The sequence below is a fragment of the Anoplopoma fimbria genome, chromosome 10, assembly GCF_027596085.1.
Source record: "Anoplopoma fimbria isolate UVic2021 breed Golden Eagle Sablefish chromosome 10, Afim_UVic_2022, whole genome shotgun sequence".
Lineage (NCBI taxonomy): Eukaryota > Metazoa > Chordata > Actinopteri > Perciformes > Anoplopomatidae > Anoplopoma > Anoplopoma fimbria.
The window spans coordinates 13,615,171-13,631,027 of NC_072458.1; the positions used below are offsets into that span (position 1 = coordinate 13,615,171).

The 15,857-nt window shown below is 38.9% G+C and overlaps 1 protein-coding gene across 3 annotated transcripts; it reads left to right on the top strand.

Annotated features, from left to right (window-relative positions):
• Positions 1-1,612: 1,612 nt before the first annotated feature.
• On the top strand, positions 1,613-12,369 carry flot1a (flotillin 1a). 3 transcript variants are annotated; one of them, XM_054605716.1, is made up of 13 exons: positions 1,613-1,758; positions 2,273-2,336; positions 2,676-2,751; positions 3,375-3,465; positions 6,003-6,146; positions 6,435-6,554; positions 6,882-6,977; positions 8,288-8,440; positions 8,554-8,735; positions 9,865-9,910; positions 10,127-10,264; positions 10,899-11,063; positions 12,212-12,369. In XM_054605716.1, the coding sequence occupies exons 2-13, from the start codon at positions 2,294-2,296 to the stop codon at positions 12,230-12,232; spliced, it is 1,275 nt and encodes a 424-aa protein (XP_054461691.1). In that variant the 5' UTR covers positions 1,613-1,758; positions 2,273-2,293; the 3' UTR covers positions 12,233-12,369. The 3 variants fall into 3 exon arrangements, with proteins under 3 accessions (XP_054461691.1, XP_054461690.1, XP_054461692.1); XM_054605715.1 differs by lacking the exon at positions 12,212-12,369 and having other exon boundaries at positions 10,899-11,117; XM_054605717.1 differs by lacking the exons at positions 1,613-1,758; positions 2,273-2,336; positions 12,212-12,369 and having other exon boundaries at positions 2,682-2,751; positions 3,128-3,465; positions 10,899-11,117.
• The last annotated feature ends 3,488 nt before the right edge of the window (positions 12,370-15,857 follow it).

Here is a 15,857-nt window from a genome sequence, read left to right on the forward strand (position 1 = left end):
AATAGAACACAATATAATAAGATAAGGTAAGATACGATAAGAAAGCTTATACCCCCCTCCCCCAGCAAAGAACAGTATAGAAGAGGACACTAGCTAGCTGATAAAAAACATGAAAAAGCTTTCTGCTGATATCGTAGGATCTAAGCTTCCTCAGGAAGAAAAGTCTTAACTGAGTCTTTTTTTTCAAAGCATCCGTGTTCTTTTCACAGTTTAATATACTATTCAGGTAGAATAGTATATTAAGATATTTATATGATTGGACAATTTATATCTGCTGACCCTTAATTATTAATGGGGAGACCTCCTCGTTCTTCCTTCTGAAATCAATAACCAACTCTTTGGTCTTTCCAACATTTAGTTAAAAAAAAATAGAATAGAACGGAACGGAACGGAACAGAACGGAACAGAGCAGAATGGATTAGAATAGAATAGAATAGAATAGAATAGAATTGAATTGAATAGAATAAAACAGAACTAGAGAGAATAGAACAGAACAGAGTGGAACAGAAAATAATAGAATAAGAAACAATAGAATAGAATAAAATAGAATAGAATAGAATAGAACAGAACAGAACAGAGTGGAACAGAAAATAATAGAATAAGAAACAATAGAATAGAATAGAATAGAATAGAACAACGTGGAACAGAATAGAATAAAATACAAAAGAATAGAATAGAGTACAACAAATTACAATAGAATATAACAAAATAGAATAGTATTCTATTATGTTCTATTGAATAGAACATAATAGAACAGAACAGAACAGAGTGGAACAGAATATAATAGAATAAATTGAATAGAACAGAACAGAACAGAATAGAATAGAATAGAGTGGGTAGATCATATTTAATTTCATAATGAGGGAATAAAATCAACATATCAAACAGATTTTGGCATTGAGGGCCATATTGCACATGTTTTGGATTTGCACCTTGTTTGCACCTCATTGTTATTGTTTTCTTAGACTTATTTTTCACTATTTATATTTAAAATAGGCCTACTGCGTATTTAATGTATAATAGAATAGAATAGTGAACAGAATAGAATAGAACAAAAGTAGTTGTCTTGCTATAATACAGGAATAATCTATCAGCAAAGTTTAAAGAATGACATCACCTTGTGTTGACCCCGAGCCTAAATGTTAATGTTAAGCTGAATTTACACATTCATCACAATTGGTCTGCTGGAAATGACTTTCAATTCATGCTTCAGTGGCAATCATGTCGGATTTTCAAGATCTGACTTTTTATTGAATTGTATATTTTATCTTGTCTTTAAGTATATTTTCAAGATGATAAACCTACTTTTTCACTTTTACTTCAGTCGAATTTTGAATGCAGGAATGTTACTTCGAACAGAGCATTTTTTTCACGGTGATATTGCTAGTTTTACTGAGGTAGAAGGTCAGAGTACTTCTTCCACCACTGCCATAGAGAGGCAAATCAATTGAGGACACTGCTTTCCCAGCATAAACTGAGGTCTATTTATGTCAGTTTGCCATCACGCCACTAGATGGCGGACGCACACAGTGTGATTGATGGGCGCGCTGTGTCAGAGCCGCTGAGCTGCAGTCAGCCTCTATGACGTGCGTACGCTGTTGGCCGCATCAGCCTGTAAGTCACTCGCATCAGCGTCTAACGGGAATAAGCGTAACCTGGGACCAAACAAATGATATTAATTTTAACCAAGACAGACCGCTACTTATTCCGCCATTTTCTCCATACTCTACCTAAACCGCATCGTTTATAGGCTAACCGGTAAGTGTGTCGCTGCACTACGCATTGAACCACATCCGTTGTCGATTGTAAACACAACTGTGGTGGACAATCTATTGAGTTAATGGACAGACAGATAGCCGCTAGCTATTTGCACGGAGTGACTCTACACACATATCGTTTTTTAAGCGTTATTCTTCCTTCATTCCTTCACGAGTGTCTCTCATGTGTTGGTGTTTCTGTTACTCTTGCGGTTCTTCTTGCAGATTTTTACTGCGCAACATTGTTGTAAATTTGATTTCAGCCCTGCTGGTCAGGTCTGCTCTGTGGTACCCATCACCCCCATCCCTCCTCTTTAATTACAACAGATACTGACACTCCTTTCTGGAAGCATTATTATCAGTTCTAAAAAAGGAATATAAAATAAATGTGTATATATATATATATAAATATATATATTAGAAGTCCAAACAATTCTTTAAGGACAGTGTGCAAGGTGTGACCTTAATAGTGACTGATTGTATGTTTTATTCTTTTACTTTCTTTGTTTTTTAAGTCTGAAAGAGGATCAGCAAACATGTTCTACACCTGTGGTCCCAACGAGGCTATGGTGGTGTCAGGTAAAGTACATCTTACAACACCATAATCAAGAGGATATCAGTCTTTTTTTAAAAATTGTTATATTATTCATTTCTCACCCCAAAGTGGACAAAATATCCCTAATATCCGAGTAATAAAATAACCTATCTGTGATAATGTCACACCTAACTGTGAAAGCAAATGTTATGAAATAAGAATGACTCAATGCTACTTAATGTCTTATTCTAAAGTGAAACATGCTACAAACGCCATAATAAAAAAAAAAAACACGATGTTACAAATGTTTTGCTCGTGTCACTCGAGCTCAGTCATGTCTGAAGTGTGATTGGAGGCTCTGCTCGGTCTCTCGTCTCTGCCAGGGTTTTGTCGTTCCCCTCCACTGATGATACCCGGAGGCCGAGTGTTCGTCATCCCGTGCATCCAGCAGATACAGAGGTTTGCAAACCTCACCGCCAGCTGTTGTCTGCCAATCTGTAACCCCTGACATTGCTGCTTTTTGACTGACTATATTATCACCAGATTGGCAAACATGATAAGATGGCAAAAGGCAGTGAAGGGGCTTAACATATGAATCCAAATTGTAAAGGAAAGAGTAACTTTACACTACAGGATATTTTGATAAAAGGGTAATAAATCATATGAATATGATGTGCGATTACAGTACCAGACTGACCGATGGACACATATTCAAAACAGTGGCCTCTTTCCTGTTTTTCTTCCTGACATTTGTACTCTATAAACTCTTGCTTATTTGGTCAACAACCACCTCACAGGAGCAGTTTGGTTTCTATCTCCCTGTCAAATCAAACAGATTCCAGGACACATTAGGATCTGCCAGTGCTCATGCTGCTCCTCTCACATCCCTTTCAGTTCATCATCCGGCACCAGACGTAATGTTATGTTTGTCTGAATGCTGTAGCTGGCCTCAATACTGCACCTGTAAAATATGTACAAGTACACAGCGGAAATGACTACACTTTAATGTGTACCATTGGAGCAGCGGATAATCGATGAATAATCATCTTCTCCTGTTTATGCCTCACAATGCCTCTCGCCAGGATTTCTCTGAACACTCTGACTCTGAATGTGAAGAGCGACAAAGTCTACACCCGCCACGGTGTGCCCATCTCCGTTACCGGCATAGCCCAGGTCAGTGTGCAGACGACTCCACCATCAGGGGTTCCTCATAGTTTCTGTGGGTCAAGAGTTGCCATCTGAATGCGGGTAACTGTATAACAAAGCCGTAGCTGGAAGGTTTGTGTGGCTCCTCCACATCTGTAAGTGTCACTTTACCAAACAAGACACAGTCGGCATAGAAACACAGTTGAAAATATAATATCTAAGACTTTTTCTCGGCACACAAAAGGCGTATTTCTCTCAAATTTTGCGCACAGATTTGTTTAAATCCGTGTTCATGAGCATGTGCAATTTGAGAGAAATAAGTATTTTTTTCGTGCATAGAAATTATTTCAACTTCTGGAAAATGAGAGCAGAAACAAAAGTGTTTATAATTTTGTTGAGTGTAGATTCATGTAGCAATTTACAAACCCATGCATGTATTAACTGTAGGGAATGAAGCAGCTTGTGTATATGTTTAGCACATACATATAAATAATCGTCTTTATATATATATAGTGTATATATATATATATATATATATATATATATATATATGTATATGTATATGTATGAGTGTATATATATATATATATATATATATATATATATATATATATATATATAGTACCAGTCAAAAGTTTGGACACCTTCTCATTCAGCTACTTTGAAGAATCTAAAATATAAAACATATTCTGGTTTGTTGAGCATTTGTTTGTTTACCACATAATTCCATATGTGTTCCTTCATAGTTTGGATGTCTTCAATATTAATCTACAATGTAGAAAAGGTGAGAAGGTGTGTTCAAACTTTTGACTGGTACTGTATATACAGCGGGTAAAATAAGTATTGAACACGTCACCATTTTTCTCAGTAAATATATTTCTAAAGGTGCTATTGACATGACATTTTCACCAGATGTCGGTAACAACTCAAGTAATCCATACATACAAAGAAAACCAAACAAATAAGAAATTAGGTGATGTGTAATAAAATGGAATGACACAGGGAAAAGGTATTGAACACATGAAGAAAGGGAGGTGCAAAAAGGCATGGAAAGCCAAGACACCAGTTGAAATCTATCAGTAATTAGAAAGCAATCCTGCCCCTTGTCAGTGCAAATTAATATCAGCTGTTTCAGTCCCAACTGATGGCCTTTAAAAAGTCGTCTCATTACCAAGGTGTCACACAAGAAACATCTCATGATGGGTAAAAACAAAGAGCTCTCTCAAGACCTTTGCAACCTTATTGTTGCAAAACATACTGATGGCATTGGTTACAGAAGGATTTCTAAACTTCTGAATGTTGCAGTGAGCACTGTTGGGGCCATAATCCGTAAGTGGAAAGAACATCATTTCACCATAAACCGGCCACGACCAGGTGCTCCTCGCAAGATTTCTGACAGAGGAGTGAAAATAATTATCAGAAGAGCCAGGGACCACTTGTGGAGAGCTTCAGAAAGACCTGGAATTAGCAGGTACAATTGTTTCAAAGAAAACAATAAGTAATGCACTCAACCGCCGTGGCCTGTATGCACGCTCACCACGCAAGACTCCATTGCTGAAGAAAAAGCATGTTGAAGCTCGTTTAAAGTTTGCTGCACAACATTTAGACAAGCCTGTGAAATACTGGGAGAATATAGTCTGGTCAGATGAGACCAAAATTTAACTCTTTGGATGCCATAATACACACCATGTTTGGAGGTCAAATGGCACTGCACATCACCCCAAAAACACCATACCAACAGTGAAGTTTGGAGGTGGGAACATCATGGTGTGGGGCTGGTTTTCAGTATACGGCACTGGCAAACTTCATATAATTGAAGGAAGGATGAATGGAAAAATGTACCGAGACATTCTTGATAAAAATCTGCTGCCATCTACCAGGATGATGAAGATGAAACGAGGGTGGACATTTCAGCGAGACAATGATCCCAAACACACAGCCAAGGAAACTCTCAATTGGTTTCAGAGAAAGAAAATAAAGCTGCTAGAATGGCCCAGAATGGGCCAAAATCACACCTGAGCAATGTATGTGACTAGTTTCTCCATACAGGAGGCGTCTTGAAGCTGTCATTACCAACAAAGGCTTTTGTACGAAGTATTAAATAAGTTTCAGTAAGCGTGTTCAATACTTTTTCCCTGTGTCATTCCATTGTATTACACATAACTTAATTTCTGAACGTATTTGTTTGGTTTTCTTTGTATGTATGGATTACTTGGGTTGTTACCGACATCTGGTGAACATTTCATGTCAATAGCACCTTTAGAAATATATTTACTGAGAAAAATGGTGACGTGTTCAATACTTATTTTAAACAATAACATGAGCGTTCCAGTCCAGAGAGAGACACAGCCCTTTCCTCACACCTGTACCTCTTAAAAACAGTGTATTATATTTGTACGTTGATATTTTCTTCATCTATCTATCCATTAAATAAATTCACCACAGAAATTTAAATACACCTGCTCTTTGTTTCATTTCATCGTGGACACAGTGAATGAACCCAGCGATCATGTCAGTGTGTCTCTGTCCTCTTAACAATAAACGAGCTGCTTGTTTTCCCACAGATGAAGATCCAGGGTCAGAACAAACAGATGCTGGCTGCCGCCTGCCAAATGTTCATGGGGAAGTCCGAGCCCGAGATCGCTCAGATCGCCTTGGAGACGCTGGAGGGACACCAGCGGGCCATCATCGCCCACCTGACCGTTGAGGTAAGGGTCCGATGGTTAAAGTCCTAGTCAGGAACTTAAACCGTGTTGCCAAGAAACAGTGTCAGCATGCTACTTTCTTGCTGTGACAGATTTACATTAGAAATATGAATCCAGTGAGTATTTGACAAAAAGAGTGAAACGGTTCATGTTTGTTGATTTCACGTTGCTTCCTGACTGTCAAAGCACACAGAGAAGCTGGCAAAGAAGCCCAGGTGCTACTAGCGCGGCTGAACACGTCTTACTTGTATTGTTTTTATTCTACCATAACCTTGAGACTTCCTCTCACAGGAGATCTACAAGGACCGAAAGAAGTTCTCCGAGCAGGTTTTTAAGGTGGCTTCCTCAGACCTGGTCAACATGGGCATCAGCGTGGTCAGCTACACGCTCAAAGATGTTCATGACGACCAGGTAACTGCAGACCCTTGCAATCAGCCATTTTTAGAAGTGGGACATTTAAAAAAATACAATAAAAAAAAAATAATAATATATATATATATATATATATATATATATATATATATATATATAGAGAGAGAGAGAGAGAGAGAGAGAGATAGAGATAGATAGTGGGTTCGCTGGGGTCCCTAAATTCTTTAAGAACAAATTGATGATTGATCACAAGCCATTGTTACATCATGTTAGCACACAAATAAAAGGCATTTTTCCATACCTTATATTAATTCTGTCTTTAGTGAAGAATGCCCACCTAACTCTAACATCTATTTGTGTACGCAGGATTATCTGCATTCGCTGGGGAAGGCTCGAACAGCCCAGGTTCAGAAAGACGCTCGCATTGGAGAGGCCAAGAACAAGAGAGATGCTGTGATCAGGGTGAGAATTCATTCCACGTGGTCTCCATCCTCTAGGATGCTGCTAGTCCTATGAACGCGTCTCATTTCCACATAAACATCAGGCCAAAAAAAGGGTTTGTTTGAAATTAGTTCCAACATAAGGCCAACTTGTTGTTTTTAAATAGTCAGTTCTGGGCCTTAGTCTTCCTCAGTCTCCAGTAATATGTGTCCAAACTCTCGACTGTATTTTTAGCATCTTGTTTATCTTATTTTCAAGAGCTATTGAGTGCTGCAGGAATGAGTCGTAAAACCCAGAAATCAGTCAGGATGTTTGCACTTCTAGTTCCCTTGTCTCCAAGTCAATGATTTATCTGAATGTTTTTTTGGTAAGATGCCTGAAATAAGGTCTGCCGTAAACATAAGCTGAAGAGATTTTAACATTTTGTTTAACAAAATAAAATGTATGTGTTTTTAAAAAGTTGGTTGCTAACAAGTGACTAAATGAGACTACTAAACGTTATCATTGCACAATAGCCCTACTTCAGATTAGAGGTGGTGACATGAAGTCATGTGACCATGGTGTACTTTGTTTATAGCCTAACTTACCTCTGTGTTGGCCTACAAAAATACATCAGAGCACATTTAAGTCCCGCCCACGCCAGGACAACAATCCATCGATCCACATTGACTTTGTAAGGTGCGAAAGTGTTAGCAGATGACAAAAGTGAGGCGTCAGCAAAAGAATGGGGCAACCGAGTGATTCTGACACTCAGTTTGCCAAACGTACGTGTGCAGCAAGCATTTTGTCCATATGTCAGTGTTAGGCTAACTTTATTTCTGTAAGTACAGCTCAAGCATTTTGACAGCAGAAAACTCTGCAGTATGAAGTTGGCTACAGCCTTAGCTAACTACAGGAGCTAGCGAATGCATAACTAACATTAACTCCCTTAGTAGCTAGCTTGACAAGTTAGCTGTTAGCGAGCTAATGGACAACGTCATCATTTGAGATATCAACTGTACCCCTGGAAGACATAAATTGCTACAATAATCCTCAGACATGCTGAAATGTAACCCTTATAGATAGCTGCAGGCATTTTGTTAACGTTTTAGCTGCTGGTTGCATATTGTGGCGCCGTTTGTTTTCCTTCATTATCATCTGGTTTTTAGAAGTCTGTTTTTAGAATAGTCCGTTTTACTCAGTGTCCAGTGATGTTTGTCTCAACTCTTGTCCATATTTATAGCATCTTCATCCTGTTTATCCTATTTTCAGGAGTTATTCCCATTGATCCCTCTTCCCCCCTCCTCTCTCTCTCTCTCTCTCTCTCTCTCTCTCTCTCTGTCTCTCTGCAGGAGGCCCATGCGATGCAGGAGAAAGTCTCGGCTCAGTACAAGAATGAAATTGACATGGCGAAGGCCCAGAGGGACTATGAGCTGAAGAAGGCCGCCTATGACATCGAGGTCAACACTAAGAAGGCGGAGTCAGAGATGGCCTACCAGCTGCAGGTACACAAGAGTGAATAAAAGCCAGGTGGTGTGTGATCGTAATCAGTGACACATTTACTGCCTGGATCTTTTTCCTATTTGGAATGAGGGAATGTTTCCCCTGCATTTTCCAGGTAGCGAAGACGAAGCAACGTATCGAGGAGGAAAGGATGCAGATCCAGGTGGTGGAGCGGACGCAGCAGATCATGCTGCAGGAGCAAGAGATCACCCGCAGGGAGAAGGAGCTGGAGGCCAAGGTGAAGAAACCGGCCGATGCTGAGAGGTATCGCCTGGAGAAACTGGCCGAGGCTCAGCGGTGAGTTGCAAGTCGCCTTCAAACACAACAGATTCATCTTGTTTTTAACCGTTGAGTCAATTTGCACATTTGTTTGTGATGTTGTCTTTTTTCTAACTGTTTCATAGTTTAGCAACTGTTGTCTCTAAAACAGCAGGTGAACGTGAATTTCCGTTTCTGGTACTGTAACAGCAATATTTAAATATCCCTTATACAACATATATAAAAAATGCATTTATTTTGGGTTCCTCATTTTACTGTTTGCTGTCCATATTTCAAATATGTTATATGTTATAAGTAGTTGCCACTGACGGCAACCTAAGGCCAAGACTTGGTTGCCAATTTCTCAAAAGCAACCCTCACTATTGGGCCCTGGTGTCCCTAGGCAATACACTGAATCCCTGTTGTTCTGTAGCTGGGCTAATCCTCTTATATTCTTGCAACTACTTTTTCTATTAGGAAGTTGGCTTTCTATTCACACATATAGATGATGTATTAAATGGTTTGGTAAATGAAAACCAGTGGTGAATGAATTACTCAGATATTTTACTTAAGTAAATGTGTCAACATAATACAACACAAGTCCTGCATTCAAAAATATTACTGAAGTGTGTGTGTATATATATATATATATATATTCTATGTATGTGAAAAGTACAATTCATTTTAAGATTTTCCTTACATCCACACCATCATTCATTTGTTGATTCCATGTTGTATTATTGATCTGAATCTGCAAAGTGACTGCTTATCAAATAAATGCAGTGGAGTTAAACAATATTTGCCTATGGAGTGTAGTGGAGTAGAACTATACAGTAGCAGAAAATGGAAGTACTAAAGTAAAGTACAAGTATATCAAAATTGTTCTTAAGTAAAGAACGTAGGTAAATGTACTTGGTTACTTTCCAACACTGATTTATAAAAGACAGATGGATTTTTTTATAGCCGATGACAAATAGTTTTTAAGTAAACAAACTGTGTGATAGTGACAGAATGAAGTCATTATAATATTGTACTTCTTTCAACGATTGATTGAAAATAAAGATGGGACACGAGCCCTGTCTCATATCGTAGTATTGTTGATGATATAATGGTATCATGCACTATTTGCTGAACCATCTGACTCTGCTTTCTTTCTCTCTCTGTCCAGTCTTAAGTTGATCATGGAGGCGGAGGCCGATGCTGAGTCCATCAGAGTGAGTCACAGCTGATTTCTGACTCAGCATGTGTGTGTGTGTGTGTGTGTGTGTGTGTGTGTGTGTGTGTGTGTGTGTGTGTGTGTGTGTGTGTGTGTGTGTGTGTGTGTGTGTGTGTGAGTGTGTCAAATTCACAAGGTATCTCGAATGGGAGTTTCCCTTTTAGTGGAAAGGAGCGTTTTCCGGTAAAGTGCGCCCGTCCTCTTTTCCCTTTAGATTAAAGGTGAGGCCGAGGCGTTCGCGGTGGAAGCCAAAGGTCGCGCTGAGGCGGAGCAGATGGCGAAGAAGGCCGAGGCCTTCGAGCAGTACAAGGACGGAGCCATGGTGGACATGCTGCTGGAGAAACTGCCTCTGGTGAATCACAACATCTTATACAAATCATTACAGCCATTTACTTAACACTGGTGTTTGTGTGTAGTGTGTTGTAGTTACAAGTTCATCTCTGGGTTACTTATTGTCCTAATTACAGCTAATAAATTGCCCTATTTGCATTTATTTGATAACCACCTATTTAGTCCACCTATTTAGTCCACCTTTAAGACATATTAGATACGTTGTATCAGAAACAAAAAGAAAGGTATCAGTGTTGATTTGTTTTCTTTGGAGACGGAGTGGCAGCGCAACTTTTCCAAAACTTGCTGTTGTTTGCTATATTTATTCCACATTTTACATTATATTTTTTCCTTAAATCAATCCAGAAAATATAATCTACATAAATTGAAAAATACACAAAACTAAAACCATATAGCGAAATAATAACAATACTGTGCGAATGAACATCTATTCAAAATCATGTTTGGCATATAGAACTCAGGGTTAATTAAATGAATTGTGGTTCATTTAATTAATGTAGTTTCGCTGCTTAGCTTGCACATTCTCATTTCTGTTAATCTCCCAGTCACTTTATCACTTTGTGTCCTTCATGTTTCCTCTGCCCATGAGGAGTTTGTAAAGTTTCTTACATTTGGTAATTTCTGTCCTCCACCAGATGGCAGAAGAGATCAGCAGGCCTCTGTGTGAAGCCAACAAGGTAACCATGGTGTCCAGCGGAGGCGGGGACGTGGGCCCCGCCAAACTGACAGGAGAGGTGCTGGACATCATGGTCCGCCTCCCCGCGGCTGTGGAGAAGCTGACCGGAGTCAACATCTCCCAGGTAACACATCCCCACAGGGCACTGGTAATTAACTGGACTCGATGACCCTGGTCTGCTGATGCGTGCTACGTCAAATGCATCATGGGGGATGCAAGAATCTACAGTATATCAAGAGGTGCATTTATTTATTTTATTCCAATAATGGGCAGAAGAAGTCAAAAACACGCTGACGAGTGCAGTCCTGAGGCCGTATTCACAAACATTCTGAGAATACTCTGTAAGCTCCTAACCTAGCCTAAACATTAATACCATGGAGTGATTTAGGAAACGTCTCAGAGCAACTAAGAGCAAGGAAGGGACAGAACGTTTACCGTAGTGAGGAGTGGAGAAAGATGCACTCTCAGAATGGACGGTGAAATGGATAGGCCTAATCATAGAATTTAGTCTCTATTCAGATAGGGTGTAATTATGAAAACTATTTAATGTAATGAACAAAAGTTTTAATTTTTTTACATTTATTTACTATGCTGCTAATTTTAGTACTTAATCTATTTGATATTAACTAGGGAAAATGGCTCAGACATGAAATTCTGCAAACCAGATTCTGCATTTTTCCAGTTGCCAAATATCTTAGTGTTGAGATTTTATTTCTGGCGGGATTGCGTTATTGCATTCAGAAGAAGATGCGAGTGCCTCTCTAATGAGATGGACCACAAACATTATCCCTGCACCATCTAATCTGTAGCGTTTCCTTAACTCACTGTCTTTCAGCATGGTCAGTATTTCTCCTACCTGTTTGTTTTCCACCATTTTCTCTTCCGCTTTAAAAACTCTTTAGCCTCCTTAAAGTCCTCCTCCTGACTCCTATTAGTTTTTGGCCCTTTGCTGCATGTTGTCTTTTCTCTCTCACCTTTCCAGTCGGTCCTGTCTATCTAATAAAGGGGGAAAATGGCTTCCAAAATCTTTAAAATAATGCAAAACAGTTCCTTTCCTAAAAATCCTGCAGGCCCAGAAAAATTCCATTGGATCTGGTTCCCTGGGCATAGATCGAACCCAGAGCAGTGAGACTGAGCCACACCGTAGACTGGCTTAAAAACTCATTAGAGCTGCAGAGTTCAGTTAAATGAGAGTGGTGGCCATGTATTGATGTAAAAAAAAAAAATTGACCTTCTAAGAACGACCTTCCTCTCTTTCCCTCCATTCTGCAGGTGACCTCACGCACAGGCTGAAGAGAATCAACAGTCTTATCAGCTGCCTGGACTCTTTGCATGAGTCTCCAAACCCTTACGCAGTAACACAGCCCCTCTCCTCTACTCCCATGTCTGTCTTACATCATCTGGTCAGCTGTTTTCCCCACAAAGCTGTCGCACACACATTCTTTTTTTTTTTCTTGTTTGTTTGTTTGTTTTCTGGTCACTGATACCCATCTTTAAGTATTGTGCTCATCTGGCTACTGTTCCAGTTGTTGTTTCAGTTTTTTGTCCTCACGTTCATGCTGAGTTACATTCAGCATAAACACAAAGCATTAAAATGACAATACTTCCCGTATATTTTCTCTTCATAATTCGGGCCTGTGACTTCATTTACATTGGCATCGAAAGGAGCAACAGGTGTAACAGTAGCCTCTGCCTTTAAACTTGGTCTTAACAGTCTCGTGTCCTTTCCTACCGTCTTGTCTCTGCGCTGTGTCACATGCTATGTGTCTGTGTTCAACTCTAATGTCTCCTCCATTCTGCCTGTCCACTGCCTTGCTGCCAAACCTTAAGTGCATCTTACCATGAACATTCAACACAAACACACATTTCAAACCTTTGTCTACTACTAACATTGGTTTTAGCCATCACTCATTCCTCACCAAGGGATTCTGACAGAAGTCAAAGCTAATGTATTAAGGTTTAATCATCAGAGCTTTACTTAAAGGTAATCAAAAGTGTGATGCCATTCGTATACCATTACTATGTTTCATACTTTTTTTTATCATTGTTTTCTATTTAATATTTGGGTGTTTTCCATCCACACTAAGGTCTTCTAGTCTTGTCCTGCTGTATCGGTTATAGGAAGACCCTTTGCTTAAGGCATACTAGTATAATATAGTATCAGGGTAAACCCTGTGCAGCCGCCCCATGCCACTATTTCCTCTGTGACTTTATGCAGAGATATTAGCAAATGTTGTGCATGTTCACTAACCCTACCCCACCTTTTACTGTAGTTCCATGTTCCCTGACTTCAGGTTCGACACTAAGCACTTCTGTATTGAACATGTATGTTATCTACTTGATATTTTTATATCTGTCATCAGAGCACTGTAGTGGTCACTTTAAATCTTTCTCCTTGATGCCAACAAAGTCGGCAAATTGGGAAACTCGGCTCACTTTACTGTTACCTTCACTGTACGTCAATCTGGACAACAGCAGGCAACATCAACATTGAAATGTTTTTGTGATAATCCGATGCTGTGATGACCATCGTAGGTGAAGTCCTCTCTCTCTGACCTTCCCAAACAGTGGGGTCACAGTTCAGGGGGTTCTGTCTTCTCCCAAGGACACTTGAACCTGGATCTTGTGGTTCTGGTTCCCTTTAGACTTTGCCACCCCGCAGCCCAGTCATACATACACTGTATTAGAAGTATACCTTAAGTAAAGTGGCCCCATATGTTTTGTTTTGGCAAGTTATGTAGCAGCTCTCATAGAGGTAGGGGGTAAATATTTGGTTTAAAGTATAGCTTTAGCCTTCCATGTAGCAGTGGGAATACCACAGTTTTATTGTGAGATAACTGGATTGAAATGCTACACTATGTATTTTTTTAATGAAAGTATGATGTAAAGAGATGCTTAATAGTCTGTTAGATAGCTGATTATCAAATGATGTCAGCTGGTACTTCAGGGAAAAGGGTGTAGATGAAGATGAAGCGCTGAAGAATGGATAGCATTTATCAGGAGTGATAGATTTGTCATCAAGCTTGCTGTATTGTGCACTGTTCTTATTTCTTAACTTATTTCTTTATGATACAAAATGATTACCAAACAATCCATTGTAAGGAAATGGAAATATCCTTTATTGTATATTAGTAAGTTATCTTGTTAGAGTCAATGCATCTGTCACCATGATATGCTAGTGAAGGTTTAGGAGCTATTGTCGGGAGCCCTGAGAGGCAAATTTAATTTAATTTTTTCTGGTCAGGATACATTTTCTTTGTTTTTATAAGGCCAACAGCGGCTGAGCTGACCCCTACCCCATGTCCTAAATACCTATTATAAATTGCAATTTAAAACACAGGCTAGGGGTTTTCCTTATGTCCTTGTGGCCAAAATAAGTATTACAACAACAACAACAAATTCACCTGATTCACTTTTTTCTTCACCTGTTTTTACAGATGAATAAAAAGGAACTCTAAAAAGTGATCCTGGCAAAACGTTTTTCCCACCTCGTTTTTGTAATGGTAAAATTTTTTTTAAGTGAAACAGAAAGATTAACCTGGAAAACCTTATTTTACTTGTTCTTAAGTCATAAACAGAAGAGAAAACAAGTTAGATCAGACTTAGAAGATGGATCACCGGGCGTGTCGTTTTCTCGATTGCCTCTCGATGCTTCCGTGCAGCTCTGAAGTGATAACTCGTAAAAAAGTGCTCTGACTTGCCTTATATCTCATCATGTCACCCTCCACCCATCGGTTATTTGCATGTGTGATTATCTTTGACTGAGCTGTATGACAGCACTACATTTAACAAATAATAGTCATTTCTGTTTCCTCCATGGTACCCAGCTTTACCACCTCACTATTTGTCTATCTGTGACGTGATCTCTTCTCTGCACTGCTGACTACAGCTCAGCCAGATGTAATAAAATAACTTACTGAAGGTACATTTCATTTATTTGAAGTTGAATACTGCTGTTATTGTGCATGCATCCATACCTCTCACACTTTAACTGTAACTTAATCTTGTACATGTTTTCAGGATGCTGTATGATGTGTGAATGACCAAAGTAGTAGGAGATTCATTGGTGAGCTATTGAAAAGGAAATGTGATGTCGTTCCTGCTGTTATGGGATGTTAAGCGTAATGATGTGCACTACATATGGATATAGATGTATTTATACAGTATATATTTGATATTTACTACAGTAGCACTGTTTGCTTCACATGTCACCATTAACCACTCTAACTATTACTAACGGCAGTGTTTCAGTATAAATGTATTTAAGCTATAATCCCTTTTCAGTGTTATTTCAACTCACTGGTGAAGTTCAGGAAGATACCACTTTGTTGCTTTTTATTTATTGTCTGTGCACTTTAGAAAATACTTCATAAACCTTTACCTAATAAAGTTGTCATTAAATTGCAAAAGGGAAACCACTTATACACTCTACTATTTCTGAAAACATGATAATTACATTTTATATTCAACTGCTGTGTTTCTTGTTAGTCTTGATGCTTGTGTTATTTCTGTTTACACATCTGATGTGTGCATGGTTTTAGCTTTGTATATTTGTTCCAGTTTTTATCAATGTGTTGTGATTGTAACTGCATAATGTTTTTTTTATTGGGGAGCCCATGAAGAAGCTATCATGTGCTTGCTATAGTCTGAATAAACATTTTTTTTTCCTAAACATTTTAAGGTCTTCCTTTCATTGATCTGTCACACAATGTTGATGTTGATTACAGTTGTTTAGTTCACACTTAAACATCCCTGGGAGCTTCCATTCTCTACTGTTTGCACTGTGCAGCCCCGTTGGAAGTACAGTGCCTTGCCCAAGGGTAACTATCTGTTGTAGTTGTACCTGTTGTTGCATCTCGATTTATTTATTTTTGTTCAGGGATTCCAAACTACAAACCATGTAAACATAGCCCTGTCT